The 16,761-nt window shown below is 38.5% G+C and overlaps 1 protein-coding gene across 1 annotated transcript in view; it reads right to left on the reverse strand.

The window, feature by feature from the left end:
- Nucleotides 1-14,172, reverse strand: part of LOC140244417 (solute carrier family 2, facilitated glucose transporter member 5-like) — a 32,373-nt gene extending 18,201 nt beyond the window's left edge. The window contains exons 1-3 of the mRNA XM_072324055.1: nucleotides 14,158-14,172; nucleotides 10,130-10,273; nucleotides 387-488 (exon numbers count right to left, since the gene is read on the reverse strand). Of these exons, the coding sequence (XP_072180156.1) occupies nucleotides 387-488; nucleotides 10,130-10,273; nucleotides 14,158-14,172 (261 nt within the window). The remainder of the gene's footprint in view (nucleotides 1-386; nucleotides 489-10,129; nucleotides 10,274-14,157) is intronic.
- Nucleotides 14,173-16,761: the final 2,589 nt, after the last annotated feature.

Here is a 16,761-nt window from a genome sequence, read left to right on the forward strand (position 1 = left end):
TTGTTGTTGTTGTTTTTTGTTTTTGTTTTTGTTTTTTTTTTTTTAACAGGTAGATTTGTAAGATTTTACGTTCTATCATTCATTTTGATGGGTTGGGGGAAATATAAACTTGATAGTTTATCTGCGATATGAGTCCCGTGTATACCCGGGCAAGTGTCTATGGAAAATGCGTGTTGTAGCACAATCAGCCCGTCCTCAACTGGTTAAGCTCAGAATATCCTCTTTCAGATTTCGACCTCACCTATCGAATAATCTTGTGATGCCACTTGTAATGGGTTTCACGATTCAGGGTCAAATATAATCTGTCATTATGTTTGACTATACTTATTGTCGACAAGCGGTTTTATTCCACCCGTATAATTCTTCTCCTGTTTATTCATACTCACTACGTAAGGTCCTGCAATGACACCGATATTGTATCCGAATTCCATTGACGAACCAGTACATACAGTGGCAGTGGATATCACGAGCCATAACGAGAGATTGCGCTGTGTGTTGCGCTGTGTGGAGAAAAAAAGTCAAGATATTATATATCATTATTATCTTTATTACTATCATCATCATTACTACTATTAATAGTAGTAGCAGAAGTAGTAGAAGTAGTAGAAGTAGTAGTAGTAGTAGTAGTAGTAGTAGTAGTAGTAGCAGTAGCAGTAGTAGCAGCAGTACACCTTCAAGCACCTGCACACACATTCAACCAGAAATCCTTCACCTTCAAGCACCTGCACACACATTCACCACCACCACCATCACACACTAGAGTTTATTTTCCCCTGCTACCTTCGCAGCAGAATTTATATCGTTACGAATCTAGTACGTCCTTATCTTTTCCTCGGGCCGGCCATCTTTTCAAGCAATGCTTATAATGGCGGCCCTCTGCATAATCGTTTCTTAACTATAAATGTTATTCTTATCACTGCTGCATAGACATGCATATTGTATATTATATTTCTTTCATATCGTTGTTTATGCAAGTCAAAAGACTGTGTTAAATTTATTTCATATATTTCCTACATGTTCATGATTATGTACTTATATGTATCGTGGTTTATGCAAGTCAAACGACTTTGCGTTGAATTTACTTTGTATACTTCCTGCATCTTCATGATTATGTAACTTATGTATATTGATTTGCAGAAAATAAAGTATCTATCAAACAGACAGTAGCATTGTAATCATTATTATCTTTTCATATATTATATCATTATCATTATTATTATTAGCACTATTATTATTATTATTATTATTATTATCATTATTATCATTATTACTACCACCACTATTATCATTATTATTACTATCATCATCATCATTTTCATCATATCTTTGTATATGACTTTCGAAGAGAAATTGAGAAACTGGCAGTACTCTGGGAGGGCAAATATCCGCTAAGAGCATCACTAATCCCAAAGAGCTGTTATAGAAAGAATGATAATCACATGTTTCTTTAGCCATATTAAGACCAATCCTATGAATTTCATCGAAATTTATTCATAACTTTTGGAATATTATATTCCTTTACAGACATTGAATTTACCAAGAAGACAGACAGACAAACAAACTCTTGCAAAAACACGACTCCTTTTTGGCAGAAGTATAATCCCATAGTTTTACCCAAGAACAACGCCCATCGATTTACCATAATTAACAGGGAACCAATCTTCCCGTGCTATAATGACCAGCATTCACACGAGATCACTACCACTGACTACAGAAAAACATCACAGTCCGGTATCTATACTACTTTCCACCTGATTCGAGTTGAACCCCTTTAAAACTTGAGGTCAAGCGGGCAAAAGTTACGACAGTCGTACTGTGTGTGCATCGTGAAATGTGATGTTGGAGAGGAAAGCAACTGAAATAATATCCTCATGATACAGAGCATTCTTCACTTCGTTAACAACTTATTAAATACGGCTGGTGAAAGACAGCTTTTACGAAATGTGACTCTTAGGAGAATGCAGGTCTAATATTAAATGTTATGAATACAGCCATGTAAGCAGGGAGGTGGGAAGAGACCCCCCTCCCCGGTGTAAGTCAGCAAGAAGTATTGATAATACAGGGATATTCGAGCCAACACTGATTATTTCACTTTGAGTGGAATTCCTCACCAAGCTAAAGGTGACATTGGTTAAAGATAGTAAACTCAGACGAGCAGGGCGGTGGCTGTTTGATCATAGTCGAACCTGAATTAGGAAAGTTACTAAATTGTGCAGTTATACACGCTTTCATTTCATATTCTTTCATTTCATTTACTTCCACATCCAAATTACACAAAATATTATTGTTGCAAAATAACAATGATGAATTGTACCAGGCAGGTGAAAATGCATATTGGTATATAGTACAATGTTGTCATTGAATATAAAACAGTATTGGTCGCAACCAAATTATGCAAACAATTGGGGTGATGGCGTCATAGACGTCACAACTCTCATACTAATAGTTTCTGCTTCGCTACTTAGTTCATGTCAACAAGCAAAGAAATCCAGTGAAGATATGCGTGGAGATTACTTGGAGACTTCCGGGACCATGACACAATTACCTTATCCTGTGGCATGCTGCTACTATACCGTTTTGAGAAAACGGTGAAAATTTCAATTCTATTAAACTTTCAGGTTTGAGTTTGACGAAATCTCTACCATTCTAGTTCTGTGATTTCTCTCTCTCTCTCTTTTTTTTTTTCTATTCATCGCAGCCGCCTTGTGCACGACGGGAGGGAGATGGTGTCTCACCTCCCTGGTATCATTAACCACATCAGACATCCATTGGGCCTAGCTGTTTCATAAAGATTGATTGTAAGATTGATCTTAAACGATCTTAAAAAAAAAATGTTACGCTCGATCTGCTATCAAATCTATGCTCTAAAACAATCGTAAGTATCTTCAGACTTACGATTGAGATTGATCTTGCGCTCGATTCGCTGAGTTACGCTCAATAAATCAAGAGCAAGATCAATCGGAACTCTTTATGAAACAAGCCGCTGATGCCAGGGTGTTGCCAGACGTATATCATAGCAAAATTCAATGCATATAGACTGAATAAATTCAAGATAGTGAAAATGTTCTGAGGCAAGGTGTGCTGAATAATTCGTTAAAGGGTCCCCTGAGGACACAGTCATGTTCATAAAATTGGATACATGAGTAAACCGACCTATGGACCGCGACAATTATGATGAACATTTATTCCTATCTTAGTGTTGAAACCTGTGCGCGAGAAGTAGTGGAATTTGACTGCGTTCGAAAACCGGCCTATTAACTCACGAGATCACACAATAGCCATTAAAAAAAAAACAACAACAACGTGGATATCACTGTGAACGTCTAACCCTGTAACGAGAGAAAAAAAAAATAAAGAGGAGAGTAAGCTTTGCAGAGGTCTCTGGGGTTCTCCTTCGTGCTGGCCCGGCAAAACTGAATATACGACATGCCAAAATGAAATACGACATTCAACAACTCCGTGAAATACGACACCACACGAGTTCGCTGTCTAGCTCAATGTCAGCCCACCTAGACGACACACTGTGACGTCATTTCTCGCTGCACGTATGGTGTAAACTGACGTGTGAACTCTGAAGTGTCCGCGGTCTCCAGTGGGAGACGGAGACAGACACTCGGAAGTATCGATGACAGGGCAAAGCCGCTTAGGCTTGTTTGGATCTTCAACTTGTGCGAACAAATGAAAAACTGTACAATATGAAGAGTTTTATTGCACAATGAGCTAAGCGCCATTTTTAAACATTTCAAAGTAAGTCCATCATCAGATAGAGCAAAACAAAACCAGTAATACCTCACTTGCAACATAATAAGGAATATCTCAGAAGTTTGATGATTATAAGAATATCTCGTATTTTCGTATTATTTTCTTTGTTTTTAGCAGCTTTAATCACAAACATCTCAATTTAACAAGAATGTAGTGAGCTCGTTTTGCGATATACGTAGATCCAAAGTCCTATAACACTGCATACTATTGCTTCTCTTCTCTCAACTTTTTCCTATTCAGGTATGCTCAGATTCGTTTCTGTCTTGTTATAGTCCCCTTGTGTTGTCCTCCTCGGCCAAATGGCATTGGAAATAATATACCCGGATTTCAAATTGTTTATCTGAACGTGTTTTGTTCCTTCAGTTTAAAAGAATAAGGGAAAATTGCAAGATGTCATATCGCCTATAAGAGGTCGTTATCCCAGTCAAGCGCATTGCCTCATATCAGTAACGGTCTCCTCCACCTGCATACCTTAAGGTACGATGAAATATAATACAGTATGTACGTTTATCATTTACACAATTATATCTACTTCCCTTGAGTACTCTTGCCTATATTTGATTTGAAAGTTGTTGATTTTGTCGTGATTTCATTTGTACAAGCGGAGAAATAAAACAAACTGAACTGAAATAAAACGTAATAAAAATTAATAAATGAATAGTATAGAGGACGGATAAGCTTACATAGAAAAATGTAGGTATGAGCAATTAAACATCTTGATATTGAACGAAACAAAGATAAAGACATAACTTGGCAATTCTTATGATGTATAAATGCGTGACCAAATAACTGGCACATCAATTCACGATCGCTGGTGAGAAACAATTGTCTCGTGTGGGGCAAACTAGTAGTGGAAATAAATATGGGGGGAATTCTTACTAGGAACTCTTATTTGTCCTGCAAACATTTTCCTTCTTCAAGCTGTAATTTTTTTATTGTTGATTTGTACACTGAATTTTGTTTACAAAGAAATAGATAACATTATGCACTATCACGGAATTTGTATACTGAATTTTGTTGACACAGAAATAGATAACACTATGTACTTAATATACATGAATATCATGGTGAATGCTTTTTTTACAGACATATGAGGTGATGTTTTATTATCCGTGTCTCTATAACAGCTGTCACATGCAGCATAAATTCACACTCCTTGTTGCTGACTGTGAGTTGTGGTTCTCGTTCATGCCATTCTATAATTTTTATGTACAGTTTTTTGCATCCCGTTATCCACAGATCCCATCAAACACAGCCACTATTCAATACAATGGAGTCAATGAGAGTAATACCACACAAAGCATAGTATTATGGTATATATAAATATGAACGATTAAATCCCCCCGAGCGAAAGCCATGCTAGGTATTCACTAAATAATCCTGGTCTGATAAATCATATCCCAAATTGGACTTTGTCCATTCAAACAGCCTCATCAGCTCTGTAGTGTGTATGATGGATTGATGTGTACTCAGAGGCTCACATTTAATGCCCCCATTAAAATAATAATAATGATAATAATAATGATGTGTTCCGAAAACCCAGCATGGTTGCCTTTTGACAATATCACAGACAGGCATGGCAGGTTTAACTGCCTGGTGTAACACGGTACATCAGTGATACGAAAACAGTTTCCTGGACAATGTTTTAATGATGATGATACATTATTCCAAGATTGTGTGATACAGCATTCATTTTCTGTCTATAATCAATGTGTGTCAAATCAATTCGTGACTTTCAACAGGATTCCGCAACAAGTTCATGCATGTTTCGCTCCCTATACATTTCGACATCTATCCAATTCCATACTCATAACTTCACTAGAAATCGTCATTCTTGGGATTTGTGGTAAAGGGAACATTGCTATGTTAATAATAATAGTAATAATAACTAGAGATTGTAATTTGTCATTACTGACAAATTAAGGTGATCCGATTTTTTTTTTTTTTTTTATCAATGATTCGAGTCCTGATCGCAATTTCTACGCATGACCATACACGTTTCATCTGTGTTTAGAGAGATTGGCCGTGTGATGTTTGGATTCTCATTTAGAAAAGGGAGTCATAATTAACTGCCCACCTTGGTACTGAATTCTGTATACATTATAGATAACAAAGATACAGCAACAAATACATATGACCTTTGACCCACCTTTACACTCCCAAGATGGCATCTGAGGAAAAAGTGGTTATTTTGTGAAAAGATTCTCGCGACATCGTCTTCCGTGTGCAAAATATGGGAAAGATAGGACAGGTATTCACTAAGATACAAGATAAAATATCTATAACCTTGGACCATAATTTACATACCCAAGATGGTGTCCGATTAAGTAGTTTTTATTTTATGAAATAATGTACGTGACATGAACTAAACATGTACAAAATATGGAGGTGACAGGGGCTGTTTTTCTTGAGTTATTGCAAAGAAAGTTGCAGAAAGACAGAAGTTTCTCAATACATCGAAGATAAGCTTTAATTTCAACCAAGTTTTTAAACATGATCCCGACATTGTATGAAAAAACAAAGGCACACTTTAGATAGCGCAATGTCTCAGCTACAACATATTAAAATCTGGGAGAAATTCACAAAAGGGTAAGTGAGCTAGTGCTCGATAAAGACAATCATGTCAATTGTCACATTTAAAGAAATTCCCTCCCATAGAGATTACACGTCATAACGAAGATACAGAAAGAAGTACATATGACCTTTGACCCCAATTTCCACAGACAAGGTGGCATCTGAGCAAAAAGTGGTTATTTTGTGAAATAATCCTTGTAACATGGTCTTTGCGTGTGCAAAATATGGGAAAGATAGGACAGGTATTCACTATGATACAGGATGAAACACTTATGACCTTTGACCCTAATTTACATACCCAAGATGGTGTCTGATCAAGTAGTTGTTATATTATGAAAAAATGTACGTGACATGAACTAAACATGTACAAAATATGGAGGTGACAGGGGCTGTTTTTCTTGAGTTATTGCAAAGAAAGTTGCAGAAAGACAGAAGTTTCTCAATACATCGAAGATAAGCTTTAATTTCAACCAAGTTTTTAAACATGATCCCGACATTGTATGAAAAAACAAAGGCACACTTTAGATAGCGCAATGTCTCAGCTACAACATATTAAAATCTGGGAGAAATTCACAAAAGGGTAAGTGAGCTAGTGCTCGATAAAGACAATCATGTCAATTGTCACATTTAAAGAAATTCCCTCCCATAGAGATTACACGTCATAACGAAGATACAGAAAGAAGTACATATGACCTTTGACCCCAATTTCCACAGACAAGGTGGCATCTGAGCAAAAAGTGGTTATTTTGTGAAATAATCCTTGTAACATGGTCTTTGCGTGTGCAAAATATGGGAAAGATAGGACATGTATTCACTATGATACAGGATGAAACACTTATGACCTTTGACCCTAATTTACATACCCAAGATGGTGTCTGATCAAGTAGTTGTTATATTATGAAAAAATGTACGTGACATGAACTAAACATGTGCAAAATATGGAAGTGATAGAGGCTGTTTTTCTGGAGTTATTGCAAAGAAAGTTGCAGAAAGAAAGAAATATCTCAATACATCGAAGATAAGCTTTAATTTCAACCAAAATTTTTGACATGATCCCGACCTCGTATGAAAAAACGAAGGGCACACTTACGGTAGCGTAAAGTCTCAGCTACAATATATTAAAATCTGGGAGAAATTTACCGAAGGGTAAGTGAGCTAGTGCTCGATAAAGATAGTCATGTCAATTTTCATTTCCAGAAAAACTGCACTCCCATAGAGATAACACGTAAACTGGTCAAATTTGACAAGATTACTTTCAATCCATTTTTACGAGGTGATGCCGTCATCCAATCAAAATGTTTTAATTTTATGTTTGAAAGAACATTAAATAAGCTACAGCATACTGAAATCTGGGTGAAAATTGACTAAGGACTAGTGAGATACGCTCGAATGAACTTGAAATTTGATGACGTCATTTTGAAAATTTACTTTTTTTATTTTATTAAGAAATTTGATATCTTTTAATCATTTTGTCAGCATTGCCACCCCTTGAAATGACATGTACAACTCATCAGCTTTCAAAAAAGGTAAAGAAAATGGGGGGTCACCGTCCATCCTGACGAGTAAAATCGGATTTAAAATTGACGGTTTTTTGGCATAGTTGCACTGTATATCGCCATTGACGCGCGCACGGAATTTCAACTTTGACGGGCCCGTATGACGTCATATTGAGTCGGATTGACTTGAAACTTGGTATAAATATTCCTTGACATTTCAGACATCCGATCCGTGTGAAAAAGCGGGAAATTTCTATTGCATATGAGCTGTGCGTGCGTATATGCGCGCGCGCGTACGCGTCCGTCCGATTTTTTCAATTTTTCAAAAAATGCTCTAAATGGTCTGAAACGTGTGCAAAAAAATTTTGAGCTCAATTGGAGCATACAAATATTTCAACGCGCGCGTACGCGCACGTCTTAAGAGAAAATATGAATTTTGAGAACATGAGTAGAATGCGCATAACTTGAAATATATGTGACGTAAATTTCATTGAAAAATTCTGATCCATTAATGAGATATGATTGAGAATGTGTTTTCATATAATGACGTCATAGTGACGTCACGGTCGACTGATCACTTTGATTTTAGTTCGATTGCCGTCTTTGGGACACGATACATACATGGTATAAGTTTGAACTTGATAGGCATAGCACTTTCTGAGCTAACCTCTGCACAACTTTTGGGGAGAAATAAAGAAAGAAGAAGAAGAAGAAGAAAGAATCCGTACAGATACAGAAGGTGATCCGAGAGGATACTCGGATCGCCTAATAAGGTCTTATTTACCCAGGGTAGCCTCTTCAGTGTTGACACTGCTGTACCAGAGGGCCCCGCCATTATTATTACCCTAGCGTTGCCAGGTACCCATTTATACACCTGGGTCGAGAGGGACACAGTGGGTAAAAACATCTTGTCCAAGGACGTAAGCACTGGGCGGGATTCGAACTCGGGTCCTCCGATCGGGAGTCGGGAGTCTTATCCACTATGCCACAGCGCCCCCATCTTCTTTGTTCCTATCTCTTGGATACAAATCGAATAACAAAAGTAGTCAGCCTATAGCGGAGTCAATGTGTTATGCCTAGCGTACATGATTGGATTGAACTCGCATATGACGTCAGCAAGTCATTTGGTGAGAGTAGGCTACCCTATATCTCCTCAACAGCTTTGAATGAGTTGGTGGCCTAGATTATCTGTAAAATACTCATTAACGTCCAATCTGTATGTACAGCGACACAACAGCGCGGTGCAAGAGAGTGGCTATTGATGCTTGACCTCAAACCCACGCGCCTTGAAGGAACTATGCAAAGCAAATGAAAGTTCACTGGTATTGAGTCATGACACGTGATTAACACTTATGTGGCAATAAAAAAAAAAGAAAGAAGAAGATTAGTTAGCCATGGAATCATGCAAGCTATTCTCCCTCTAGAAATAGGGCAATGAAGCTGGGAAAGCGCATTCCTGCGTCTTTTGTGAGATATTATAGTAGACCTACTTTACGTTTACAGTGATTGACAAAGTAATGATGTCATTGACATAATCTTGGTTCGGAAGGTTTTTTGTTGTTGTTGTTGTTGTTGTTGTTGTTGTTTTGTTTTAAAGGGACTGTACAGTACTGGCTGAGGTGGGGATTCATGTTTTGAACATTCCTAAGTGAGAAAATGAAAAGCCTCTTATGAAATATGAAAGAGCATGTAATTTTAAGAAGGATTCAACGTTTATTGGATGGAAATTGGTTTTCAAATGGCTGAGATATCCAAAAAATGCTAATAATAAAAGGCGACATGCCACAACTTTATTAGGATCTCTTTGTTTCACCTTGTTTTTGGATATCTCAGCCATTTCAAAACCGATTTTCATCGAATAAACTTTTGATACCCCTAGAACTGCATGCTCTTTGACATAATATTATAGAGTGATTTCTGAATATCTCACAAAATGTTAAAAGCTAAATCCTCACCTCGACCAGAACTGTACACACCCTTTAACTGTCAGATTTAATTTATACTGTGCTCAATTTGTTTGTTCAATTGACTTTGTATTTCATTTATGTATGAAAAAGAAATTCAGAAATAAAATCAGAATCAGTATTCAAGAAATCTAAAGACAAATAGTAGAAAAAAAAATCACCATGAAAATATAATGGATTATGGCAACGTAGTTACATATTCATTTGGTCACGTAAAAGTATACTATTATATACAAATAAACACAGATCAACTAGCATTTGCATTGCATATCGGTTCTTTAACCCCAGACGCCCATCCATCATGGACAGCACAGAAACATGAGACACATTTACCCGATAACCAGTCCTTCCTCCCTGCTGAAAACTCTGGGTCTCCTCGACCTCCTCTCCTGGCTGCAGCAACGTCTCCTCGACCTCCACTGGCTGCAGCAACGTCTCCTCGGCCTCCACTGGCTGCGTCTCCTCGGCCGCCACTGGCTGCGTCTCCTCGGCCTCCACTGGCTGCGTCTGCTCGGTCGCCACTGGTTGGTAACCCGCTTCAACTGGCGCCATGATAAGCGGACGCTTTCAATCACTGGGGAAAGACGTTTCGATTCCACCCTTCTTCCCCTTCACCACCTACCGGTCGATCGTCACTTCCGACCCGCAGCTAGTCAGTGTACGAGCAAGCTCGCCTCGTACCTCCCTGGTAAAAGCTTGTGGGCATCAGCTACGTTGTGATTCGAGGATGTCACGGTTATCAATGTAATCCCAAGGGGGGTGATCGCACCGTGGAGCCGCCAGTTGCAGCGCCATGTTCGCACGTTGCATTTTCACACACACAAAAAAAGCTTCTTCCCTCACACATTTGATTGGTTTATTATGCACTTAAATCTGTAATGGTTTACAACCACGATTCATAAACATCCTAATCATGATTGTCTTGCGTGATCGATGCGTGGAACCATGGAGCTGCAAAAAGTTCTGGTTTCCTGGTTGAACTATACCTCCCAGAGAATGATATACAAAGTGCGACACTAAAAGTTATACAACTTTTTGCGGGGCGGGGAGGGGCCTGTTCTCAACTCCGTCAGACCACCGTTCATCTCCGTTCACCCCTTGTGAGCGCGCTGCGGACATGTATGAAGAACAAAATGCTCGATAATGCAGTAGTATGTCACAAAGTGTGGTTGGCTTCTCGTAATGCCTTCCATTTAAATGATGTCCTCCCTTTTCACCTACCAATTCTATACATTTGCAATGATTGACCTTGTTGTGTTTGTTGAGCTGTGAAAGTCTCAGAGTCATTTGATCTAACCAGTGAATATGTCCTGAGTTCTCTGTTGTTAAACTCTCTAGATGGTCAGCCTGCCTAAGAGTCTCCATAAACAAAACAAAAAACTCTGTAGACGCGTATTGTTCATCGTTTAATACTCCAAAAAAGTCCCCCACCCAAAAAAAAAAAAAGAAGAAGAAGTTGAATCCTCATCATTCCATGCCTTTTCTGTCAACAAAGCTTGGACTGCTCTGCATACAAAGTCGCTCTCGGATTTCCAACAGAACTACTGGCGAACGCATACCCCGTATGAAAAGAAGAAAAAAAAAACTTGAAAAGAGAATAACTTGGGACACGCACCCTCCCCCCCCCCCCCCAACCTCACCACAAACACGCACAATTACAAACACACGTAACGGGCAAGCAAACACACAGAAATAAAACTAATAATATGTGATCAAACATAACACCATATACGACAAAGCATGTAGGCCCTAATAATGCAACGTGCATTATTAGCTGTATGCCAGGCTACAAGCACAGCATAGGAGACTGAAGTGATAACCTTCCTTTTTTCTTTCTTTCTTCTTCTTCTTCTTCTTCTTGCATTTAAGTGCATGCAGAAAGCATTTGGGCCTGAGCAAGGAACTGAAAATGTTCCCTTTTGATGTAATAAGGAAAACGGTCTTTCACCTCATCTAACATCGACAGTTTCGGATCAGACGACTCGCATATTTCGCAAGCCTAGCAACAGAACTGAAGGTATTCCGTACACTCCATCTCCAAATCCGGTAATAACTGAACATCAGCAAACACTTAGGCCCGAATTCACGAAGGTGGTACAAATGAAACCATGGTTTAAACCATGGACAAAAACCATGGAGCGCCAAGTGTCGCATGGAATATTTCGTTTCGAAATCGGTCATTTCGTCCATGAAATGATTATTTTGTAACGAAATGACAACATTTTGTAACTAAATGGACATTTTGTCGACGAAATTATAATTTCGTTAACGAAACGGTCATTTTGTCGACGAAATGACCAATTCCATGACGAAATATTCCGTGCGACACTTGGCGCACCATGGTTTTCGTCCGTGGTTTAAACCATGGTTTCATTTGTACCACCTTCGTGAATTCGGGCCTAAGAGTGAACATAATACTATATAGTTGAATATGATTGGTCCAAACTGGTGGTTCACTGCATGTTTATTTTAGTGATCAAATTTAATTCATAAAATTTAATGATTCACTGATTAACCCGTATCCGTCGGTCGCGTATGAAATGCTGGACAGTCTAAAGGCTGTTGCTGCCGGAGGCCATTTCATGTACGTTCACAAAACTGTGCCGTCTCAAATTGATTATGGTGATGCCACCGACACTTATGGTTGAAAAGAAAACTATGGAAAACTATATATTAATTGAAAGAGAAAGTAATGGCCTTTCCTGCATAATATTATAAGATGTAAATTAGCATCATGTTATGATCTTATGTGACGTCATATTTTCGTATAATCTACATATTCATGAATAATCACACTGATTTAATATTCAAAAGAAACCACTAATGAAAAGACATTAATAGCCTTTATACAGAAAAAACAACTCGAAATTTCGAAATCTTCATAATGTAAGCTTTTCGATAGATATATAACTCACAGGGTACAATGCTTACAAAATGAAGAAATATCGAATAATAACTCAAAGATCTGCACTCTGCCTTCTAGTCTGGTCTACAAACTCATAGACGCTGTGGATGGGACTATTAGATAGGCCTATCCGTACGCACATCCGTCTCACATAGATGTAGACCTATTCCTTCTCAGCGGCATGCTGCAAACCTCCAAAGCGAATACGAATCCAAAATGAAAATACAATTTTCAGTAACAGGAAGTGATGCAAAGGAATATGGGATATCAGGTCAGAGTTTACAGGCTATAATAAGCTATATAAATGACGTCATCGTCCAAGCCATTTCTGCTACGGGTTATGACGTAGATCGGCGTTCGCAGCGTTTGCGCGAACTACGGGATATTCCATGATAGATCAGCGGATATGTAATCAGGACTAAAATATTCCTTAAAGGACAAGTTCACCTTCATAGACATGTGGATTGAGTGAATGCAGCAATATTAATGGAACACATCAATGAGAGTTTGAGGAAGATCGGACAATCCATTCAAAAGTTATGAATTTTTGAAGTTTCTGCTCAGTCACGGCTGGATGAGAAGACTACTATAGCTTGTGATGTCACATGTGTACAACAATATAAAGAAATTATAAAGAAAATTCAACATATTTTCACTTTTCTCGCATCATATAGAAGAGCACATGACTTGCCTCTTTCAAAAGGCAGAGGGAGTAATATTACCTTCAACATATATCAGTTATACAAATTGAGGGAATGTGTACTTTTTTTTCAAAAAAAATGAAATTTTGTGAAATTCTTTTCATGTTTTCTTATCATTGTACGCATGTGACATCATCAACTGCAGTTCAGTCTTCTCATCCAGCAGTGACTTCACAGAAACTTTTGAACGGATCGTCCAATTTTCCTCAAACTTTCACTGATGTGTTCCAATTATATTGCTGCATTATCTCAATCCAAATGTCTATGAAGGTGGACTTGTCCTTTAATGAATAAAGTCATTAATGAGCATATCAAAGTAAACTTGCACCCTCTACATTTGAAATTTGACATCTTTCATTCAACCATAGTCACAGTGGCATATTAAAATTCTATTTATTAATACTGTAACGATTATGGCATGTTCGTTTTATGATTCTGGCTACCCTGACTCGACATGCGCCGGAGTAGAGAAGACGTGCTTAGGGGTGAATACAGTGATGTTCAGGTTTGTTGATCGGAATATCAAATCGGCTTCGTTATTCCGAAACACGCAAATTACATATTCCTGGATGTATGTGAAAGGGATATGGTATATGGTAATGGTTGAGGTGATGATTCAGCTTTTAACTCTTTACAAGATACTTAGAAACCACTCTATAAAATGTTAAAGCGCCTACAAAACAGACTTTTAATTCCCCTCAGAATTTGTCGTAGTTGAGGACCAATAGCTATCAAAGAGGCATCAAGCTAACTACCTTATATCTCACCATTCAGTATGATGGATTCAAGCGTTGGCATCCAATGACGACACTGACCTTTTACTGCTTACGCCAAGAATGCGACTATACACGACGAGAGTATAGTACGATCACATTACACGTGTTTGTCATATCAATGGGCAAAAGCAAAACATCGTATTCTTCGCCGTAGAGGGAGTAATTCCCTTTCTTCAGCCATCCGTGGAGACGATGGGGCCAGGTGAAATACGTCAGAGGTTAAAAACAACAACAACGAAACAAATGTCATAGGAAAGAATGGAGTACAGGGGATGGGGATGAGTGCTGTTGGGATGTACCCCTCCCCCTCCCCACCAACACCACCAACACAAAGTAATACACAGGTATACACTTTTTGTTCAATTTAAAAACAAAATAGGAAAAAATTGATCAAATACAAACCACAAGAAAAACCAATGATTTTCGCGCTTTCTACCAATAAGATTCTTCCCATCGGAAAAAAAAAATAAATAAACAAAAAAGGGGTAGATATTCACCCTTGATCCAGCGAACCACGATCACAGCAAAGTTAAATGGAACTGAACACAACTTTCAGTCCAACTGTTGAATTTATCATAAAAATTATATCTCTGCTAAAAATACTGTTATTGCTCATAGATTTCCGGTCTGGTAGCGGTAGCAATCCCTAGATTATGGTCACCTCTGACACAATGACATTTGACATCACAGACGCATAAATAGTTGGATACGACTCTTTGCATAATGTCTGTACATTGCTAAAATAGATATTTTACCGCTGCTGTTCAACTGTCGTTAAATTCGTGGGATTCTGCAGAAGGGTCACCAGGGGCGGATCCAGGAATTCCGTAAAGAGGGGGCGTGTTTACCAAATTAAAGGGGGGCGCACGCACCCCTCCGCCCATTTTTTTTTCTTTTTATTTCTTATGTTTCAACAAAAAATAAAGGGGGGCGTGCGCCGGTTGCGGTACTCCCTGGATCCGCCCCTGGGTCACGCAGTTCAAGGTGTGCGTAGGGTCAATCAAATTTTAGCTACGGAGCCGCGAGCGTGAGTTCTCCTTTCTACCTTCCTGGCGCGGCGTAGAACTTCCGCCCAGGGTGGAATTTCCAGATTTTATTTTGATTATCTTCATTGGCAGTCTAGTGGCTTCCTGTCTGATTCTGATTCTGATTCTGATTTTATTTCTGAATTTCTTTTTCATACATAAATGAAGTACTGTACAAAGTCAAATTCTTGTCTGTAGCCGCGTACTTCGATTGGTTGCTTGTCAAAAAATATCATTTTACCTGAGTTCATTCTTACTTATTCTTGCTTAATTAAAGGGAAATATCACATACTAGTATGCAAATTATGAGTGTTATTGAGACGATGAGACGATTGACAATAAGACGAAAAGTATGGTAGAATTAGTAGTGAATATATTACATATTTCTTTTAAAATGTCGATGAGGGGATTCAGCGAAGATTTGTGGATACATAAATATGTAGAAGACTTGCGAGGACATTAATTCATCACCTTTTCAAATGTGTGTGGTAAACTAATAGACTGATAGTGATAGTCACTATCCTTTTCCGAAAAAATAAATATCTCATACATAAATTTTCCCCTTCTCTTGTTTTTTTACTTTATCTCTTTCTATATATGCCAGAGACGTTGGACATGACGTAACAGCGTGTATAAGCCTACAACGCTATGAGGGTTTCCGTGTAGTCAGCACTCATATCACACAGAGTTATGTCCATCCACTTCTATCGTAGGAAAGTTATCTCTATATAGGACATATCTCTGTTTTCTCTATCATTCACTATGACTGCGTTATAACATGACTGGTTTTGAGAGGTATCCATACATAAATAAATTATATTCACATTGGTTAATGCTGCCTGTAGACTTATAATAAACTTCACATCACTATCAGCTGTGACTCGGATTAGAGAAAGATTCATATCATTGTGTTCTCAAAATAATTCTCCAATTGCAGGAGACGAGATAAAAACGACTGCTCCACCCCCTCCCCAACCCAAGGAAGAAGTGATAGCAGTTGCGATAGAATAATAATAGAGGGACATGGACGGCATTGATACATATAAGATTATGAATGTAGGTCTGTTATGATATCACACAACAAAAAATATTGGAGTACTTAAGAAAGAAGTCTAGCTGGTAGTGAGATAACTAACGTTCTATACCGTCTATTAACAGATCGACGAGGTCGATGCTCCAGCACACCAAGGAGTTACTACAGTAACTCCTTGAGTAAACTAGAACTCTGTATTGTGATCGCGAGCAACCCGGAGCAAATACAACATGGTGCAGACACGTACTGTATGTCCCGCCGATGCAGACAAAGCAGTTTTTCTAACCTTTCTCTCTCCTCTACGCTCTCTCAACACTACCAAGCCTTGAGACCATTGAGAGACAAGCCCCCGACGAGCCCCCGACGATCCCCCGATAGCATCCTGCGCAGTCGCTGGCTGACAATCCAGTTTCTATCTTGCATGCACCCGCTACTACTACCAGACAGGTAAAGAAGATAACACTAATGTTCGTCCGATGTAAAAGGCAAAAGTACATGGTAGATTCAAGACCACGTAGATTGTGG

Source organism: Diadema setosum, chromosome 21 (genome assembly GCF_964275005.1).
Source record: "Diadema setosum chromosome 21, eeDiaSeto1, whole genome shotgun sequence".
NCBI classification, from domain to species: Eukaryota; Metazoa; Echinodermata; class Echinoidea; order Diadematoida; family Diadematidae; genus Diadema; species Diadema setosum.